This window comes from Pteropus medius, unplaced genomic scaffold (genome assembly GCF_902729225.1).
Source record: "Pteropus medius unplaced genomic scaffold, Ma_sr-lr_union100, whole genome shotgun sequence".
In the NCBI taxonomy this organism is placed as follows: Eukaryota; Metazoa; Chordata; class Mammalia; order Chiroptera; family Pteropodidae; genus Pteropus; species Pteropus medius.
Genome location: NW_024349800.1, coordinates 2,558,643 through 2,577,039, shown reverse-complemented (window position 1 = coordinate 2,577,039; position 18,397 = coordinate 2,558,643). Strand labels below are relative to the sequence as shown.

The following is an 18,397-nucleotide window of genomic DNA, read 5'->3' as shown; positions in this document are numbered from 1 at the left end:
GAAGAGCTGGCAGTCTCTACATGCTCCTGATTGCATAAGTACGACTTTGGACTTAGGACTCCGACTAGAGCAAACAAGGCTCCATCCTTTTCTGCCTGTGTGGCCTTGGACAAACCCCTTCACCTCTCTAAATCCCCATTGAATAAATGGGGATGACGATAGCGATCTCAGAGAAGTTTAAAGAACAATGAGGGATGGATGTGACTTGCTTCATGATGTCTGGCACATTGTAACCTGCCCCATAGGGCAGCTATGTTTATTACAATTTTGGCACTTGGGAATTGAGTATTCAACACATCTTTAGCACTCAGTATGGACTAAGCATTTAAGGAACAGAAACAGAGACCCTTGATTTGACTGTCAGTCTGGTAGGGGAGATGACATGGAAAAATGTAAAGTTTGCAAGGTGCAGGGTATTGTGGGTGCCCTGGGTAAGGACACTTTATATGACTTTTGGTGGGGTGGGTAGAATAGGGGAAGGGTTCACTGTAGGATCAATAGGAATAAGGCAGGCATGGGTCAGGAAAGCCACTCAAGAGAGAGAAAAGGCCGTTTGAGGAAAGAGATTGAGGTAAGAAATAGAATGATTGGTGCAGAGAACTATGCTGAACTGTCAAGTGTGAGGCAGGGAGGGTCAGAGATTAGTCTGGAGAGACAGGCAAAGGCCAGATGATGACAAAGCTCAGAGGCCGTGTACAAGGACATGAGAGCAATGGGGAAATACAGATTTTAAGCAGGAAAGGGACACAATTTAGATTTGCATTGCAGAAAAATAACTGCTTGCAGTGTTAGGGAGCTGAATTACAGGGAGACAATTTTAATGAAAGGGAAATCAGAAGTCTGGTCTGAAGCAAGGTGGTGGCAGTGGGTCTGAAAGAAGTAAGAAATGTGATATTTAGGAAGTAGAATTGAGGACATTTGGTAACCGATTTTGTGGATAAGGGACAGAGTGGCTTTTGCTCGGGGAGAAAATTTTCCAGTATAGCAGGGGAGCGAGATGATCCGTTCTAAGTTTGAGGTGTGATAAGTTTTAAGATGCATGTAGGGCATCCTGGTGGAGTTGTCCAGTAGTCAGTTGACTTATGTGGTTTGGGATCTCAAGAGAAAGAAATATGAGCATAAGGTAATGGTTAAAATGTGAAGCACAGATGAACTTGCTCAGAGTGACTGTATAATGTGAAAAGATCATGGGGCTCAGGAATGCTGAAAAATACCATCATACAAAGGTCAGAGGAATGTATGTCCAGGAGAGGACAATGAAAGAGCCATGAGGACTGTGAGAATGTGGTGTCATGGGAACCAAGGCTTGAGAGTTCGAGGGGAAGGTCAACTGGTCAGATGGACCAGAGGGGTCCAGAATTAGGAACTGAATGGGTCCACCGGATTTGGGAACAATGAGTCCACTGTTGAATTTGGCAAGAGCATGTTCAGAGGAGTGCGAGGAGAGGGAAATTGATGTCTGTTCAGGGAGAGAATGGGAGGTGACTGAGGATCACCTTTTGGAGAAGTGTGGATAAGAAGTGATCTAAAATAATAAAAATGATCTAGAGAAGACTGTGGAATCTCTTTCTTTAAATATGGAAGAGTTCTGAATGTTCAGAGGTCATGGCCAGAAAGAGTTTAAAGATAAAGATGACTAATGGAAAAGGAGAGGAAGTCTCTTTTTTTTGGAGTAGAGGGAAGTACAAGGTTTAGGGATCCCTTGCTTGATGGCATCCTTTTTCTTGGCGAAGCAAGAGGCAAGATTGTCTACTCAGAGAAAGAGCAATGGGCAGGGGGTTTGAGAATAGTGAAAGTTTGGAACAGTTGCTAAAGCTGTCAAAGAATTAAAGAAAAGGATCAATGGATGACCATGAATTTATGATGGCACCAACCGATAGGAGAGCAGGCACAGAGAAGGTTGGCAGTAGATTCGGAGGTAGGTGCAAGGTAAGCTGAGTGTCCCAAGAGTTTCAGAGATCCACCATGAGATCTAGGCTGGGTATTGAAAAAGGAGAGCCTGTAATGGGGCGGGTAGATGGAGAAAATGAGGAACTAAGGGACTTAGGGTCTCGAGTTTATACGAAAGAGCTGGAAGGAAAGGAGATTGTGGTTAGAAAACTGAGTGATCTGAATATTCTGGGTAATTCTTAAAGACTTTGAGATTCAAAGATCCTGATTAGGATGTCCACTTAAATAATGAGGATAATAGCGGAAACTGGGGAGAAGAGGAGCCAAGTTTGTCCAAGAATCAAACAATCAAAGAGAGTAATTGAAAGGTTAAAAAATGACAGAAAGAGGGCTAAAAATGCAATAATGAGGTATTATTATTATTCCTCAAGCAGAGCAGGAAATTTTATCTGGGGGGCAAGATTTATTTGTCTGGAAACACTGGGTTAGAAAGAACCTCTATGCAACAGGATGTGAAAGGAGCAGCCTCCACTTAAAAGGGCTGCAAAGGAGGTGGTGTTCTAAAGAGAACCAAATTTCAGCAAAGGCCAATAGACAGGATGGAGGTTTGTTTATCATAGTCTCTGAATATTTTAAAACTATTATTCCATTTTCCTTTGCCATAAAGTGTTACTGTCAATACTTAATTTTTTTTTCCATATAGGTAATTTTTTTTTTTTGGCGGGGGAGGGTCTGGGTACCCAAGATTTTTTTCCTTTTCTGTAAACCCCAATTTTACTAAGAATGATATTGGTCATTATAAGTTGAATTTGCTAGGTATGCAATATGTTTTCTCAATCTGTAGTTTAAAATATTTTGAGAAAGTTTTCTTGAATTGTTAACTTTTGATACTTGTTCTGTTCTCTTGCTTTTTGTGTGTGTTGTATACACATGCTGTGTCTTTTTCTTTTTGCCTGTCTTTTATTTGTCACTTTTTTTTTAAAAAGACCATTTTTTAGAGCACTTTTAGGTTCATAGCAAAATTGAGTAGGAAGTGCAAAGAGATTTCCCAGTCGCCCTGCCTCACGCATGCTTAGTCTCCCATATTATCAATTATTCCCCAACGAAGTGGTACATTTGTTACAATTGATGGATGATGAATTGATACATCATTTTCACCAAAAATCCATAGTTTTCATTAGAGTTCACTCTTGGCATTGTACATTCTGTGGGTTTGGACAGATGCATAATGCCATGTGTTTACCATTATAGTATCATACAAAAGTTTTACCATCCTAAAAATCCTGTGCTCTGCCCATTCATTTTTCTCTCTCCCCTCAACCAATGGCAACCACTGATCTTTTTACTGTCCCAGTAGTTTTGCATTTTCTAGAATGTCATCTAGTTATGTGCCAGTTAATGACAGGGATACATTCTGAGAAATGAATCATTAAGCATTTATCTTTGCGCAAACATCATAGAGTGTTTACACAAACCTAGGTGGGATAGTGTCATATTTACCTAGGCTATATGGTACAGCCTTTTTGCTCCTAGGCTATGAGCTTGTACAGCATGTTACCACTTAGGTTGTTTCCATATTGGCTACTATAAATAATGCTGCTATGAACATGGGGGTGCAGATATGTTTTTGAGTTAGTGTTTTCATTTCCTTTGGATAAACGCCCAGAAATGGAATGCTGGGTCATATGGTAGTTTCATTTTTAATTTTTTGAGGAACCTCCATACTGTTTTCCATAGTGGCTACACCAATTTACATTCTCATCAAAAAAAAAAAATTGCAGAAGAAGGGTTCCTTAACCACATTCTCCCCAATATTTGTTATTCTTTTTTTTTTTTTTTAAATAATAGCTATTTTAACAGATGTGAAGTGATATCTCATTGTGGTTTTGACTTGATTTCCCTGATGATTAGTGATGCTGAGCACCCTTTCATGTACATGTTGACCATCTGTATGTGTTGTTTGGAAAAATGTCTTTTCATATTTGCTGCCCATTTTTTAATTCGATTTTTTTTGTTACTGAGTTGTGAGTTGTGCATTAAGCCTTTACCAGATATGATTTGCAAATATTTTCTCCCACTATGTAGGTTGCCTTTTCATTTTGTTGGTTTCCTTTGCTGTGCAGAAGCTTTTTTTAGTTTGATGTAGTCTCGCTCGTTTATTTTTGCTTTTGTTGCCTATGTTTTTGGTGTCAAATTAAAAAAATCGTCACCAAGACCTATGTCATGGAGCTTACCACCGAAGTTTTCTTCTAGGAGTTTTATGGTTTCAGGTCTTACATTCAAGTCTTTAATCCATTTTGAATTACTTGTTGTGTATGATGTTAGACAGTGGTCCAGTTTTCCCTACACTACATATTGAAGAAACTGCCCTTTCCCCATTGTATACTCTTAGAATCTTTGTCAAAAATTGACCTTATGTGCATGGGTTTATTTCTGGGCTCTATTCTATTGAGCTATGTGTCTGATTTTAAGCCAATACCATATTGTTTTAGTATAACTTCATAATATAGTTTGAAATCAGCAAGTGTGGTGCCTCCAGCTTTGTCCTTTTAAAGATTGCTTTGGTTCTTCAGGGTCTTTTGTGGGTCCCTACAAATTTTGGGATTGTTTGTTCAATTTCTGTAAAAAATGACATAAGATTTTTGGTAGGCATTGCATTCAACCTGTATATTACTTTGTATTCCTATTGCTGAGTTTTAAGAGAGCTCGGTATATTTTGGATAACAGTCCTTTATCTGATGTTTTTTGCAAGTATTTTCCTCCAGTCTGTGGTCTGTCTTCTTATTCTCTTGATAGTCTCTTTTACAGAGCAGAAGTTAATTTTAATCAAGTCTAACTTACCAATTATTTCTTTCATAGATGGTGGCTGTGGTGTTGTATCTAAAGTCATTGCCAAACACAAGGTTTTCTAGATTTTCTCCTATCTCTTAGCTGTTCAGTAGTTTTGCGTTTTACATTAGGTCTTTGATCCATTTAAAGTTAAATTTTGTGAAAGGTGCAACATGTGTCTAGATTCATTTTTTTTGTGTGTATGTCCAATTTGTTCCAGCACCATTTGTTGAAAGGACTATCTTTTCTCCATTTGATTACCTTTACTCATTTTTCAAATATCAGTTGACTATGTTTTGTAGGTCTATTTCTGGGCACTCTATCCTGTTCCATTGACCTATTTGTCTATTCTTACTCCAATACCAACCACATTGCCCTGATTACTGTAGCTTTATATTAAGTCTTGACGTCAGGTAGTATTTAGTCTTCTGACTTTGTTGTCAGTATCACGTCAGCTATTCTGCATCTTTTGCCTCTCCATGTAAACTTTAGAATCAGTTTGTTGATAACCACAAAATAACTTGCTGAGATTTTCATTGGGTTATAAATCTATAGATTAAGTTAAAAACTGACATCCTGATATTGACTCTTCCTATACATGACCATGGATTATCTGTAGTTTTCTTCCACATAGGTCTTGAGGTAATTTTGTTATTTGAGTGCTAATGTAAATATTAGTTTTAATTTTTAAATTCCAATTGTTTGTTGTTAGTATATAGGAAAGTGATTGACATTTGTATATTAACCTTGTATCCTGCAACCTGCTATGATTAGTTCAGCAAGTTTTTAAATTTTTTTGTCAGTTCTTTTGGATTTTCTACAAGAAATATTATCTGTGAATAGTCTTATTTCTTCCTTCCCAATATGCATACTTATTTCCTTTTTTTATCCTATTGCATTAGCTAGGACTTCCAGTACAGTGTTGTAAAAGAATGGTGAGTCAATATCCATGCCTTGTTTCTGATTTTAGTGTCAAAGCTTCCAGTCTCTCTCCACTAAGTATAATGTTAGCTATAGGTTTCTTGTAGCTATTCTTTATTAAGTTGAGGAAGCTCCCTTCTATTCTTACTTTCTGGAGATGTCACTTTATATTTATCTGCATGTCTTTTTTGCAAGCTTTTATTGTCTGTGGTGATATTATTCTGCTCCTTTGACATTTGGTTTCGATCCTTTCCATTTTTATAGAAGTTTTTCTGTAATTTTGAGACATGATTTGAGTTTTTCTAGTTTCAAGGTTCTACAGTACTTCTTTTTATGTAAAATATTAAAATATGGACCGTACAAACAATAGCTGTTTAAATTCAGCACAGAAGATGCTTACACATTTAAGTCTAATTGTTTCCCTGGATTTAAAGGGACAATCCTAGTTTCACTTATTCACAAATACTTTAATGTGAACCCCACCCCCCCCGCCCTTACATCCATCTCTATTTTGACTGTCTTGCTCAATTTGGATTCTATTAGGAGTATCTTTTCAAAGAGGAGCTGTGTCCTGGGGGCTTTGCTGCTAAGATTTTTTTTGAGCCCAGAAGGCTCTAGACCCTTGACCTAACCATGTGTCCATTTTACTCATTGCAAACCTTACCCAGTTTTAGCTGTTCTCAAATTGGCTTGCTGAACTTGCAAATGAATATTTGTTGTTTCATGTTCTAAGATCAGATGCTCCATTGCTCCCTCTGGAAAAGGTGATACCATGCAAGTCTTGTGACTAATGGTGGTTTATTTCTAACCACCTTTTGTTTTAGGGCTCATGGGAATACTGTAGTTTTCCTGTAACGTTGCCCAAGGTTTTGTTTTGCTATCATGACTCTTGTGTGTGCTTTTATGGGGGGATTTGAGAAATATTCAAAATTATTATCTCAGAATCTCAGTTGGGTAAGCTTTTAACGTAGAAGTGGGTAAAAAATATAGGGGAACACCATCTCCTTCCATAACTATGCTTTTCTTTCAGCTATTTCCCTTAGCAATCTTTAGCACAAGGTATAATAAGAACCCTGGCAAACTCCTTTATCTTTCTGAGCCTCATAGATTATGGAGGCTGATGAGCTCTGGCTAATAAATTGATAGTGTTGTTTCAAAGCAAGTGGCCTAACTTCATGTGGACAATTGTGCATTTTTTCCCCTACAGGGGAAAAATGCTGAACAGAGAACCCTGGACCATCAAACTAATCCCTGAGGGCCCAAAAGACCAGAGTGTTTTTTTTTTTTAAATTAAGTTTATTGGAGTAATATTGGTTCAGAGTGTTATTTTTAAGGTACGAAAGGGAGTGATATACTATTTTTTCAGCTAGTTAAATGATTTCTACTCATAGTTTCACAGCATCTCTAGCTGTCTCTCATTTCCTAAACTGCAAAATTTCCAAGACTGTTGGTTTGGGTCTGCCATTTAGCAGACAGAGATCTTAGACCTAAGTTATATTCTCTGAAATTCATTTGAAAATTATAAAAATGAGAATAATACATGTTAAGTGTGAACGGGATAGCTGATGACATTAAATGGAAGTTTGGTAAACCGTAAAGTCTTATATAAGGTGCACTTTGTACTAGTTTACTTCTTTAATACTGTTCAGCTTCTTACACTTATACCATATCAAAGTACCCAGTAATAAAGTAGGTATTTGATAACTATAACAAATAGACTACTGATTCCTAATTGGTAGCTGGCTGTTCTAATCACCTTCACATCACTAGCACTTTATCCATAGTCCACTACACAGTGTTTAGTAAACAATGATGGAATATAACCTTCCAATTCTGGCAAAAATTAGATGGGCTTATTCATAATCAGAAGCCCTGTGGTACAGATGGAATATTGCACTAGGCCTCAGTTTCTCATCTTTAAATCCTAGCATCTGACTTGCTTTCACCACAGAATTATGAGACCAAGTAAGAAACTGTAATATGGAAATGCTTTTTAAAGAAGACTATGCAACCTATTCTCTTCTTACCTCAGGTAGAATTTAGTTTAGGCTGATGGAAGGTTATCTAGGTATTCCTATAGGCATTTTGGAAAAGTTTTCTAAAAAGACAGTTGTTTTTATTATGTCTCCAGCTGGTTATTTCCTAAGCTACTTAACAAAATGGATACCATTTTTTTCATCTTTGAATCCCTTATGTGCTTAGCAAAATGTAGTCTCAGATCTCAGTAAATACTTGTCTAATGTTAGAACAAAATGCTGCCACACTAATCCATCAGCAAGCACTGCTGTTTACTTGTAAAACATACTCTGATTCCAAGTATTTCTCCTTATCCCTGATATTACCTTCTTAGTAGAAGCCATCATTGTATTGCTGATCGCTGGAATAACTGCTATAGCTTCCAAACTGGTTTCCTGGTGTCTATTTCTCTCTCCTCCAACAGGATCAAAACAGAGCAATTTAAAAAAACTAACCAACAAACCATAAATTAGACCATGTGACTGCTCTGCTTAAAACCTTGCAGTGACTTTCCCACTGCATTTACAATCCAGATTCTTTAAACCCACATGCTCTATATCAGGGACCAGCAATTACAGCTTGCAGGCCAAATCTGATTCGCCGCATTTTTGTAAATATAGTTTTACTGGAGTACAGCCATATACAGCTTACAGCTGTTTTTGTACTGCAATGGCAGAGTTAAATAGTTGCAGAGCCTAAATATTTCTCATCTGGCCCTTCACAAAGTTTGCTGACCCCTGCTCTGTATGATCCAACTCCTATCTTCCTGGGTATCTGCTCTCTTTCCCCACTCTGGTCATTCACTATATCCTAACCAGGTCTTTCCTTCCTCAGAAGCTTTACACCTGCTGCTGTAACTCCCCAGCAAGGATCTTTATTCATATAGTCCCATGACTACCTATCACTGAGGTCTCAGCTTAAACGCCAACTCCTCATGGACGTTCCCTGATCAACCAATCTAGAGTGGCCTCTTCAACCTCCCTAGGTACGTATCTACTATGAAACAAAACATGGTAATAACTATTTGAAATTATGGATTGGTTTAGTTCTCACCCCGCTTTAGAATATAAGCTCCACGAGAGCAGAGAGCTTTTCTGCCAATGCCCATGCCCCATTTTAATCAGTATAAACTTACCACAAAAAACAATGCCTGGACTTGTTTTAGAATGAGAAAGAAAAAGGCCAATAAATAGTTGCTGAATGAATGAGGCCAAGGTCAGGAACTCCAGTCTGGTTCAAGTGCAATGTTCAGTTCCACTGCTGCAGACCAGCCCTAATCATAAAAGGCTAAAGGAAGATAAGCTCACATTCCTTGCCCCATTATGGCAAAACAACTCCACCAAAAGCACACCCTCCTAAATGTGGGTCCACCTTGCTCTCTACAGGTAAGGAAATGGAGTTATGAAAACCAGGCAAGGCAAGGTCACAGAAATAGACAAAGAAGTTCTCAACGTTATGATTATTATGGTTAAGAATTTTATTATCAAAATTATTACATCTCTTGTGAAAGTTCAAATGTTACAGCAAGGTGTAAACACTCCACTTGAGAAAGAAGTGATACTTCTTCCCTTCCAAGAGTTCCCCCCACCCCCACCCATTCCCCCCCTCCCACCCCCCGAGGTCTGGTCTTGACAGCACCCTGCCCACACAGAGTGGCTGGGGTCTCTGCACGTGCCAGGCAGGGTGAGGGCCGCCTGCCCGCTGGCCTCTCCCCTTGGTTAACAGCCAAGGGAAGAATGCAAACCCCAGCCCAAATGGAGAGACATTTACATACGTTTTATATAATATACAAAGAAACCAGCATCCCAGGCAACATGATTTCCACTCCCAACGCTCTCCCAGACTGATGGGTTTGTGGGGGAAACAACAAAAAGAAAAGTATTCTGCTGAGGTCTCAGCACTAAAAAAAAAAAAATCTCCCCTCATTTGAGCAAACACCTGATTTAAATTTTGAAAAAGTGAAAATCTGTAACAGTCACACACAAAGAGAGAAGACTGTGCATATGATAGTTGTAGTAGAGGGTAGAAGGAAGAGGATGCAAGAGGCTAGGGGGAAAAAAGGAGAAAAAAAAACTGAAGGGAAGGGAGGAGACTCACAGTATTATCTTGTCCAAAAGAAAAGAAGTAAGGTCCACTGCAGCACCAGGGATTACACCTGTCATAGATCTGCTACCCCTACCATGGTTATAACTGAATACAAAATTAGATAAATAAAAACACGCCGGATATTACAGTAAACAAGTGAAAGAAATAAGCTGGCAACCGTATGGAATTTAAAAAGATTGTGTACCCCACCTGGGCTGGCTCCAGGGCTCCTCCAGGGGTGTACAACAGGCACAATGCACTGATGGGGAGAAGCCAGTCTGCTCTTGTCTCTCATCCAGAACAGTAGGTGTGTGGGTGGCTTTATAACTCTCTCACCTGTGCCACTCTCAAATAAGCACCCCCCAAAGAAATGTGGGACATGCCCACACACAATCACAGTCCTGTCGGTGCCATTCCACACACATCTTTCCATTCCTACCCTGCAGTCACGAGTGCATGCTCCCCAATCATGGAGGCGGTCCTATTCATGGGATCGTCAACTCCTGATTAATTGGGAGTAGAAAAAATACAATTCAAAGAATTCCCAAACCACTTGGGATCCATCCTAATTAAATTTATTGCCAAGAGCTGATAAATAGCAATGCAATTGGCCCATCTCACTTATCATTTCTCTTTTCTTTGCCTACTTACTTCGTGGGTTATTGAGCTGTGAAATAGCTTGGGGAGGGGGAGAGGGATGGTAACAGCTGGGGGCCCAGACAATCCACTAGGATAATCTGCTCCTGAATAATCTAGAGTTGATCACAAGCTCTTCTTCAGAGAGCCAGGCATTCCTCAGTCAGAACACATTCCAAGCTTCACTATCCCTGCCTATTTCTTGATTTTAAGACAAAGGTAGGGAGCATTCTTGGTGGACACATCTTGGCTGGATGTTTTCGGAATGGTTATCTTAAGGTGAACATTTACATACCATACCTACCTTTTTTCTTAAGTGCATAAACCCCTAACACTACTCAGATGGCTTGGGCTTTGAGATTGGCTCTTTTCATGTTTTTTTTTTTCTTTTTTTTTTTCTTTGAAACTTTTTTTTTGGATTTAAAAAGATGTCCTCACTGCACAAGTGACTACAGGTTACAGGCAAGGATGGGAGATGGAGGCTTCAACACAACTCATTGCACTTAGAACCGTCACTAACCGAAACACCGTTTGCTTGTCAACAATGTACCCTTAACAGCAGGGAGAAACTTCTTTATAGTCTCTGCTTCAGACAAGATTTACATCTTTCTCCAAGGCCAGAGCCAGTCGCGAGCACAAGTCTTGTTTCTTGTCGACCAGACCCAATCCTCTGGCACCTTGTACCCCCTTCCCCAGCAATCTGCTCGGCCTAGGTTCCAGAGGCAGCTGGAAGGAAGCAGCTATGGGCTCATTCAGTTCTGTTTGCCCAAATCCAGAAGCCCTAGGAAAGTCCTGTCTGAGTCTTGACTCCTGACCCTTGCAGCGGCTGGAGTCGGTACTGGTGCACACCCCCACTCCCGCGGTGTGGGTAGTGCTGTGAATTGGAAACCGCAGATACCCTGGAGGCCTGGTAGGCAGTGGACTGCCCAGCACTGGGCAGACTGATAGTCCGTAAGTCTGATGGCAACGACGACCTAGAGTTCTGAGGAAAGGAGGTGGAACTCAGAGTTCCTGTGCTGGACTGGGAAACCGAGTCTGAGGTCGGTGAGTCTGAGGGGCCCTGTGGGGTAGGGCTAGCAGCACTAGAAGGGCAGCTCCTCCTTGAAAGATTGCTGCCCGTGCTATTTCCAGAATGTGGCTGGCTGCTATAATACCCTGGTGTCCCCGTAAACTGGGCCAACGAGTCTGTGGACACAGGGTGGGCAGGGCTGGAATAGGATGTAGAAGAGAGGGAAGATTCTGAAGAACCATGAGAGGGGGCGTTTCCAGATCTCAGTGCAGTAGTTCGATAACTGTATCCTGGAGACTGGGTGGGATGTCCTCGAAAGGGGGAGGAACTTTGCTGAAGGAGGCTTTGTGATTCTGTCCGTGGACTATCACACTGCAGGAGCTAGAAAGAGTTGGGAAGAAAAGCATAAAGAAGTGAAAAAGTCCCTACTTAAGCTCTTTAAGTTTGTGAATATTTAAAATACTCTATTTTTTCTTCATCTTCCTAACCATTCATTCTTTTTAGGACATTAAAGATGGCAAAATGGCTATCTCTGGTCACTTTATTTTTCTGCCATGATTTATTACTTGAAGGTAAGCAGATGACTTATTTCCAAGGCTGCTGAAATTATATGCAAAGATGACATCTCAACTGCAAAAGATGGCCAGGATCACAAACATTTGGAATCCAGAACATACTCCTATGCCCAGAGATGAGCAATTTCTCGTCTCACCTGGTAGCTGTATCTGGAAGGGCTGTAAACGGTTGCTCCTTTAGAGAGTGCTGAGCTCAGTGTCTCCGGGCCTTCTCCATCTGCAGGGTCTGGAAGGTTAATACAAAACCAACTTGGCTTCTTAGAATAAGTGAGAAATAGCCATTGTTCATTCAAATCACCAATGAAATCACTAACCCACGCTGCTCTCTTCCTGACAAATCAGATGAGTGCAGCATGCCAGAAGGGCAAAAGGAGTGGTTAATTATGGGCTATGTCTTAAATGTCTGATCTGATTCTCATCTTCTCCTTTCTCTTCATCATTCATCAAGGTAGATTTCCAGGCCTTTAGAGAGATGAGTTACAAAAAAGCATCCCTTGGGAAAAAAGAGCAGACAGAGAGCAAGCAATACTAGATCTTAAGAATGCTGTATTCCAAAAGACTAGAGACAAGAATGAGACGGAACCTTGTACACAGTGGAGCCCAACTACAGAAATAGCCGACTCACCTCAGCCTAACATTTGGTATGAACTGTGTGGAGCCTGGCTCGTGTGTCCCTGAACTTGTTTGGCAGAAAGCCACAGGCTCACCTGAGTCTTTCTCTGTGATGTTACTCTCCCATGTGGGAGAAGGCTCTCCTTTTTGGGCCACCCTCACACTGCTTCGGAGGACTTTGGGGATGCTCCCTCCTTCTCGGAGTCGTTCTACTGAAGTGGGAACCATCCTGTGAAGGCAACCAGGTGCAAGTTTATGCCACAGGACTTTAGAGTCTGGAACAACTGAAGCTCTGACAAAGGTTGTACAACACAGCCTCTTAAAAACATCCTTTTAAACATCATTTTCCTCAGGATCAATTTAAAATAAGGTATTTTCTCTGCGCCAAACTATGTCAGGCACTGAAGAAAAAAACATAAAAAAAAATCAATCAAGGAAAAAGTAAATTTAAGGATGTTACTTCTTTTAATCTCCTTTCTGAAATGCTTATAATTTTCCTCTGTGAAGTCATTGCCTGGCACATAGTAGTTTAAGAAATATTTCACAGGTTAATAAACATTATTCATTTGAGCCATGTGCCTTCTTTTGCAGCCTTCATTTCTTCAGTTCAAGTCACTGAACTGCTTTATTCTCTATTTCACTCATTTCATACTGAGTACTTGCCACTAGTATTATTTATTTGTGGTTTCCCCTAAACCAGACAAGTCCTTTCAGAATGTCATGTCTCTCTGTATATACTAGCTGTGTGACTTGAGACTTCTGTTGGTAATTTAAGTGAAATTGAGCTGAACTTCTGACTTACCTTTCATATAAAATGAGAAAATAGAAAAAGCAATATTACTGCCCAACAGATACTAATGCTCATCTGTGTCCATAACTGTATGCAGTCCAAATTGGTGTTCCACAGACTTGGTGGCAATTCTTTGCTTCTGTAAGGCTGGGAGGTTGTGGCTGATACTATTAAATCAGTTAGATGGCACTGCACTTTGGCTGGCTTTCTCAGATAAGTGTTCCCATAGATTTTAGGTAAAACTGGGAAAGATCCATTTAATGATTAAAGCATCAAACATCAACTTACCACCTACTGCTGATATTCTCTTGAGGTCTGCAGTGAGATGAAGTGCCTCTGGAATCGGATGGGCTTACCGCCTCCAAATGGGACATAGAGGAATGCGATGGGGAAAATTTTTTGTGAGGAGAAGATGGGGTTCGGGTTGAGGATCCCTGCACACCATGGGCACCAGTGTCAGAAAGTGAGTTACTGCTGCCTTGCTCAGCTCCTGCAGACTTGCTTTTGCACTGTGCAGAGTCACCTCCCCCACCAGCAGAATTCTCCTTGGCTTCTTGTTTCCGTTTACGGTACTCCAGCAGGGATACCTAGGAAGGAAGTAAGAAACAGGACTCTCGCTAGACATTGTTAGTGGATCAGCAGCAATGGGGAAAGAAGATGGGACCTTAGTAAACCACTAGTGAGCCATGTAAACAAAGTAAACAACACTTGTAACTTTTTTCAGGTGTTAGATCTGAGCAGAGCTACATATTTAAATCAGTCAGAAATTGGTAAGACAAGACACTAGGAGATGACATCTTTGTTCACCAGTAGAATTCAACCTTTTTTCTGCCTTCAGAGAAACCTGTGAGGTCACAGTTACCCCAGTAACAGAAATGTGCTATCAGTTATCTGCAACAATGGTGAGCACCTAGAAAAGGGAGGGTGAAGAGTTGGGAGCTCAAGTAGTTTAAAAATAAAAAGCCTCCCAGGTGATTCTGATAGCTCTTCCTTAGGCCCTAGGAATCCTTACAGTTTTTGTTTTGTTTTGTTTTGTTTAAGAGAGAAAAAAAGAAACAACAATTGCTTCAGGGCTCTTAAATGTACTCGATTTTCTAAGACACACCCAGGGATTTATTACTGATTCTGTCTTACACATAGGGAAACTAACGTAAAACTAGAAATGATTTCTGGTTTCTGTTTTAGCAAGCCAGCTCTATTAAACCTACGCATACTTGGAAGTTTCTTCGCAGCTTGCTGTTCATCTACCTCATTCTTTCCTGACTGCCACAAGAGAACCCTCTCCCTGACCCACCTGGCATACCTCCTCTGTGCTGTTTTAGTACACTGTGCTCACACTGGCTATCGACCCATTATGTCTTGCTTGTTCCCCCACTAAACTGTACGTTCTACAAGACCAAAGACCTAATTTATTTGGCTTTTTTTCTTTAACATTCAGCACAGAACTTGGCCCATACAGGCACTCAACAATATTTTTGAAATAAATCAGGATTTCAAGCACTGTTGTACATTAACAAATGAAACCAGAAATTCAAAGACTGTTTTCATTTCTGTTCTTAACAGTCAATGCTGTTCATGCAAGTCTTCTAAACCCACTGCTATCTTATTCCAAATTATTTGCTAGTTTCCTCTTCTTCTATCCACTTAGAGCTCTCATTTTTTGTGCAAATTAAAATATAACAAAAATGCAAAGTTAGACAATTTTGTATATGCGTTTTCTATATCCAAAGGAGTTAATAATAAATTCTGGTCATGTATTTTATTGTAATGCAAGTATAAAAAGCCAGTAGGCTACATTTCACCAAGAATACTATGGATATTTTGCAATTATGTGAGACTGTCACACACATAGAACATTTAGCATTTCTAGTCCTGCCCAATAAATAAAAGTTGCTGTGCCAACCCAAAATACTCCCATGCATTTCCAAATGCCCCTAGTTGAAAACCACGGACATAAAAAGCGGCTTGGCTCTGCCCATCTCTACAAAGTCTCCTCTTGAGTCTCCCTACCTTTCCCCTGACACCAGGACAACATTCAACTGTTTGCAATCACATCACATCCCTGCCGCCCACCCAATGGAGTGTCAGTTACTTGTTCTGCTCCCTCTTCTGTAACAACCTCACCCTCATTTGTTGTCTAATTGAGTCCTACTTAGTGTTTGAAATCAGCTAAATCAGTGACCTGTCACCCCTCACTCCACTACCCCTCAAACTGGCCAAGAGCCTCTTTTTGTTATTAAGTACATAACATTTGTTATGTACTCACCACATATCTGACTAGGCTCGGTTTCCTGGTTAAGATGTTCCTACCACATCTGAACAACTCCTTTGGAGCATCCACCACCATTGTAATTAATCGTTTATTAATATAATTAATTATCTGCTAAGCTCAGTCTCACTTGCTATAAGCTTCATCAGGGCAGAACCTAAGAGGCAATATAGCATGGTGGCAGTAAGAGCATGCAATCTGGAATCAGACAGACCTGGGTAGTGTCCTGGCTCTTCCGTTTACTAGCTGTGTGACCATGGACAAGTTATTCAACTTGCCTTTGTTTCCTCATCTGCAAAATGGGAAATTACCCATCTTACAGGATTACTGTGAGGATTAAATGCATAAGAGCTTAACAGTGCCTAGAACATGGGACGTGCTAACTAATACAATTAATTAGCATTATTCTTTTTCACTGTTCTATCCTTTGAACTGCCTAGCAAATGTACAATATGTATATGGTAGGCATTTAAATTAGATGATTACAACATTCATCAAATTGTATTAAAACAGTCTTTCGCCGGACGTAGCAGAGACCATGTCTTAATTATCTTTCTTTTCCTCACACTGAGAACAGTGCTGAACACACAGTGGTTAGTAACTTAGTAAATTTCTATTGAATGTTAATGCTCTTCAAAAAGCTCTATATAAAGTGAAAGACTTACCTTTTTCCTCTGTGGTGGGTTCTGGGGGGCAGATGGGACTCCTTCACAAGCCCTTTCACTACCAGGTGACATGGATCCACGAGAGAGGTCTTTCATAAAACCATGCTCATATCTGCTGGAAAACCCTTCTGCCGGGGAACAATATCCCCCATCCAAATGTAAAGGCTTCCTATCCCCTACTAGGGGAGACCCTCGATATAATCCATCTGCTCGAGGCATAGCGTTCAATGGGGAGTAGGCATACATTAGGTTAAACTCTGTCCGAAATGCCTGGTCCGAGTTTCTCACAAGGGTCTGATGTCCATCGCCACTCCTGCTTGGAAAGCCAGTGTCAGAGGTGGGCCCAATCGAGGGATGAGGAGCCAGGTCAGAATGACCTGAGTTGATCAGGGAAGGTCTGTCAGCACAGCTGTTAGTGTTGGAGTCAAGGTAGCCTACTTTTGTCAAGTCCAGGTCTTTTCGGTGACAAAGCTGAAAGAATAAAAATCAATGGAGACATGGGATAGGGAAGAATGGAAAAAGTTAAAGGGCGGAAAGAAAGGGAGACAAGAGGGGCACAATTGAACAGGAAAGAGGAATGGAAGCAGAAGAGAAAAAGCTATTAACATCTGAAAGAATCCCATGTAGCAACAGTGTATACAGGGCAGATCACTAAAGAATCCTCATCTTTCCCAAAATGCTTTCAAGTCTTTCTGAAGAATACTGGGAAAATCAGAATTAGATAATTGGCCAAATGTGACTACTTTGCCTGCTTAGCCTTTCATCAGGTTTGCTGAGTTACCCTGCATTAAGGGACTGGCAGTATAATTAGGGATGGACCTGATCCCCATGTATGCTACAGACATGAGACTAGTGTCTTAAGATAACTGGCTTCTGATGTTATTTATTTCTAAATTAATATTGATGGAAAGTGGGAGGAAAAAAGGTGAAAGAAAGTAGACGAAATATTTAAGGTACTGGTTCAGTAAAGGAGAATGGCATTAAAGACATCAACCAACCAGTTCACTCATTTTCACTATTATTAAGTGGATATGTTTCTCACAAAACCTTCTGGCCACCCTTTTCTTCTTTCTTTACCCTCTAACATATGTCGACATACCACAAGACTACTAATGTCCATCACTGCAGAGTATCTGAAATGCTAAAATGTATAAAAACAAACCCTGTCTACTATTTGATTTTCACTGCCTCCTAATACCAAGATTTTCCATGACTAGGGTCAACTAACTCTCTAGAAAGAATGGTTCAAGAAACCCAGATAACACACGTCAGCTTCCAAATTACACTATCTTGGAATCTTTAGCAGCTGAAGACACAGCGCTTTACTTTCCTTATAAGATAGAGCAAAACCACCCAAAAAACCTGTAGTATACTAGAATACCACCTTTCTCAGTTTTACATTGATCTATCAAATCCTACTTATTCAGATTTTGGTCAACTGTCACTCAGTTCAATACTAATTTTTTATTAGAAGGAAGTGGGGTTAACAGTTAACTTTTAAAAGGTTTTGAGAGACTATAGCTTTCTCTTTAAGAGGAAAAGTTCCATATGGACTCATAGAGTCAATTACTACATTTGTCCAAATCTTCTAATAGTTAAAAAATGCTACCAATAAAATCTGAATTTAGCGTCTCCACTGTAGTAGGGTTTCTGAGCAAAGCACTCAACTGATATCCTAAGAGATAATACTTGTACGGCAACCATATCCCAACCACTGCAGAATGGAGGCCTGTGTCATAAAAGCCATGGGCTGACAGTTTCCTTGTATATGCATTAAGGATTGATAAAGAAAATGTAGAAAGTGGAGAAATATGACTCTCCTGTCCTAAAGAAGCTGCTCAATCAACCAAAGCTGAAAACAGAGCTCTCAGATTAACCTGGGAACAGGCATAAATCACAGCCTAACTTCTCCAACATAAGCTGCTCCTTTATCAGCTCAAGATAATAAATATCAAAAGACAGGTCCTACTAACTTTTGATTCAACTTTTCTTATTTAACAGACATTATTTGTTAGATTTCCTTTAACGAGGCTCCTCTATCACATCTTCAGCCTCCTTTAAACTTTACTTTTAGATTCTACTTTTCTTTTAAAAGAACTC

General features: G+C 40.1%; 1 protein-coding gene across 24 annotated transcripts in view; it reads right to left on the bottom strand.

Annotated features, from left to right (window-relative positions):
- Window positions 1–9,112: 9,112 nt before the first annotated feature.
- The window catches only part of SETD5 (SET domain containing 5), a 73,670-nt gene continuing 64,385 nt past the window's right edge, over window positions 9,113–18,397 (bottom strand). For 17 of the 24 annotated variants that reach the window (XM_039886615.1, XM_039886614.1, XM_039886621.1 and 14 more), the window contains 5 exons: window positions 16,298–16,768; window positions 13,652–13,950; window positions 12,669–12,802; window positions 12,099–12,187; window positions 10,741–11,767 (listed from right to left, as the gene is read on the bottom strand). In XM_039886615.1, the coding sequence (XP_039742549.1) occupies window positions 11,159–11,767; window positions 12,099–12,187; window positions 12,669–12,802; window positions 13,652–13,950; window positions 16,298–16,768 (1,602 nt within the window). In that variant the 3' untranslated portion in view covers window positions 10,741–11,158. Of the gene's footprint in view, window positions 11,768–12,098; window positions 12,188–12,668; window positions 12,803–13,651; window positions 13,951–16,297; window positions 16,769–18,397 lie in introns of all 24 variants that reach the window. The other 7 variants (XM_039886625.1, XM_039886623.1, XM_039886628.1 and 4 more) reach the window with 2 other exon arrangements.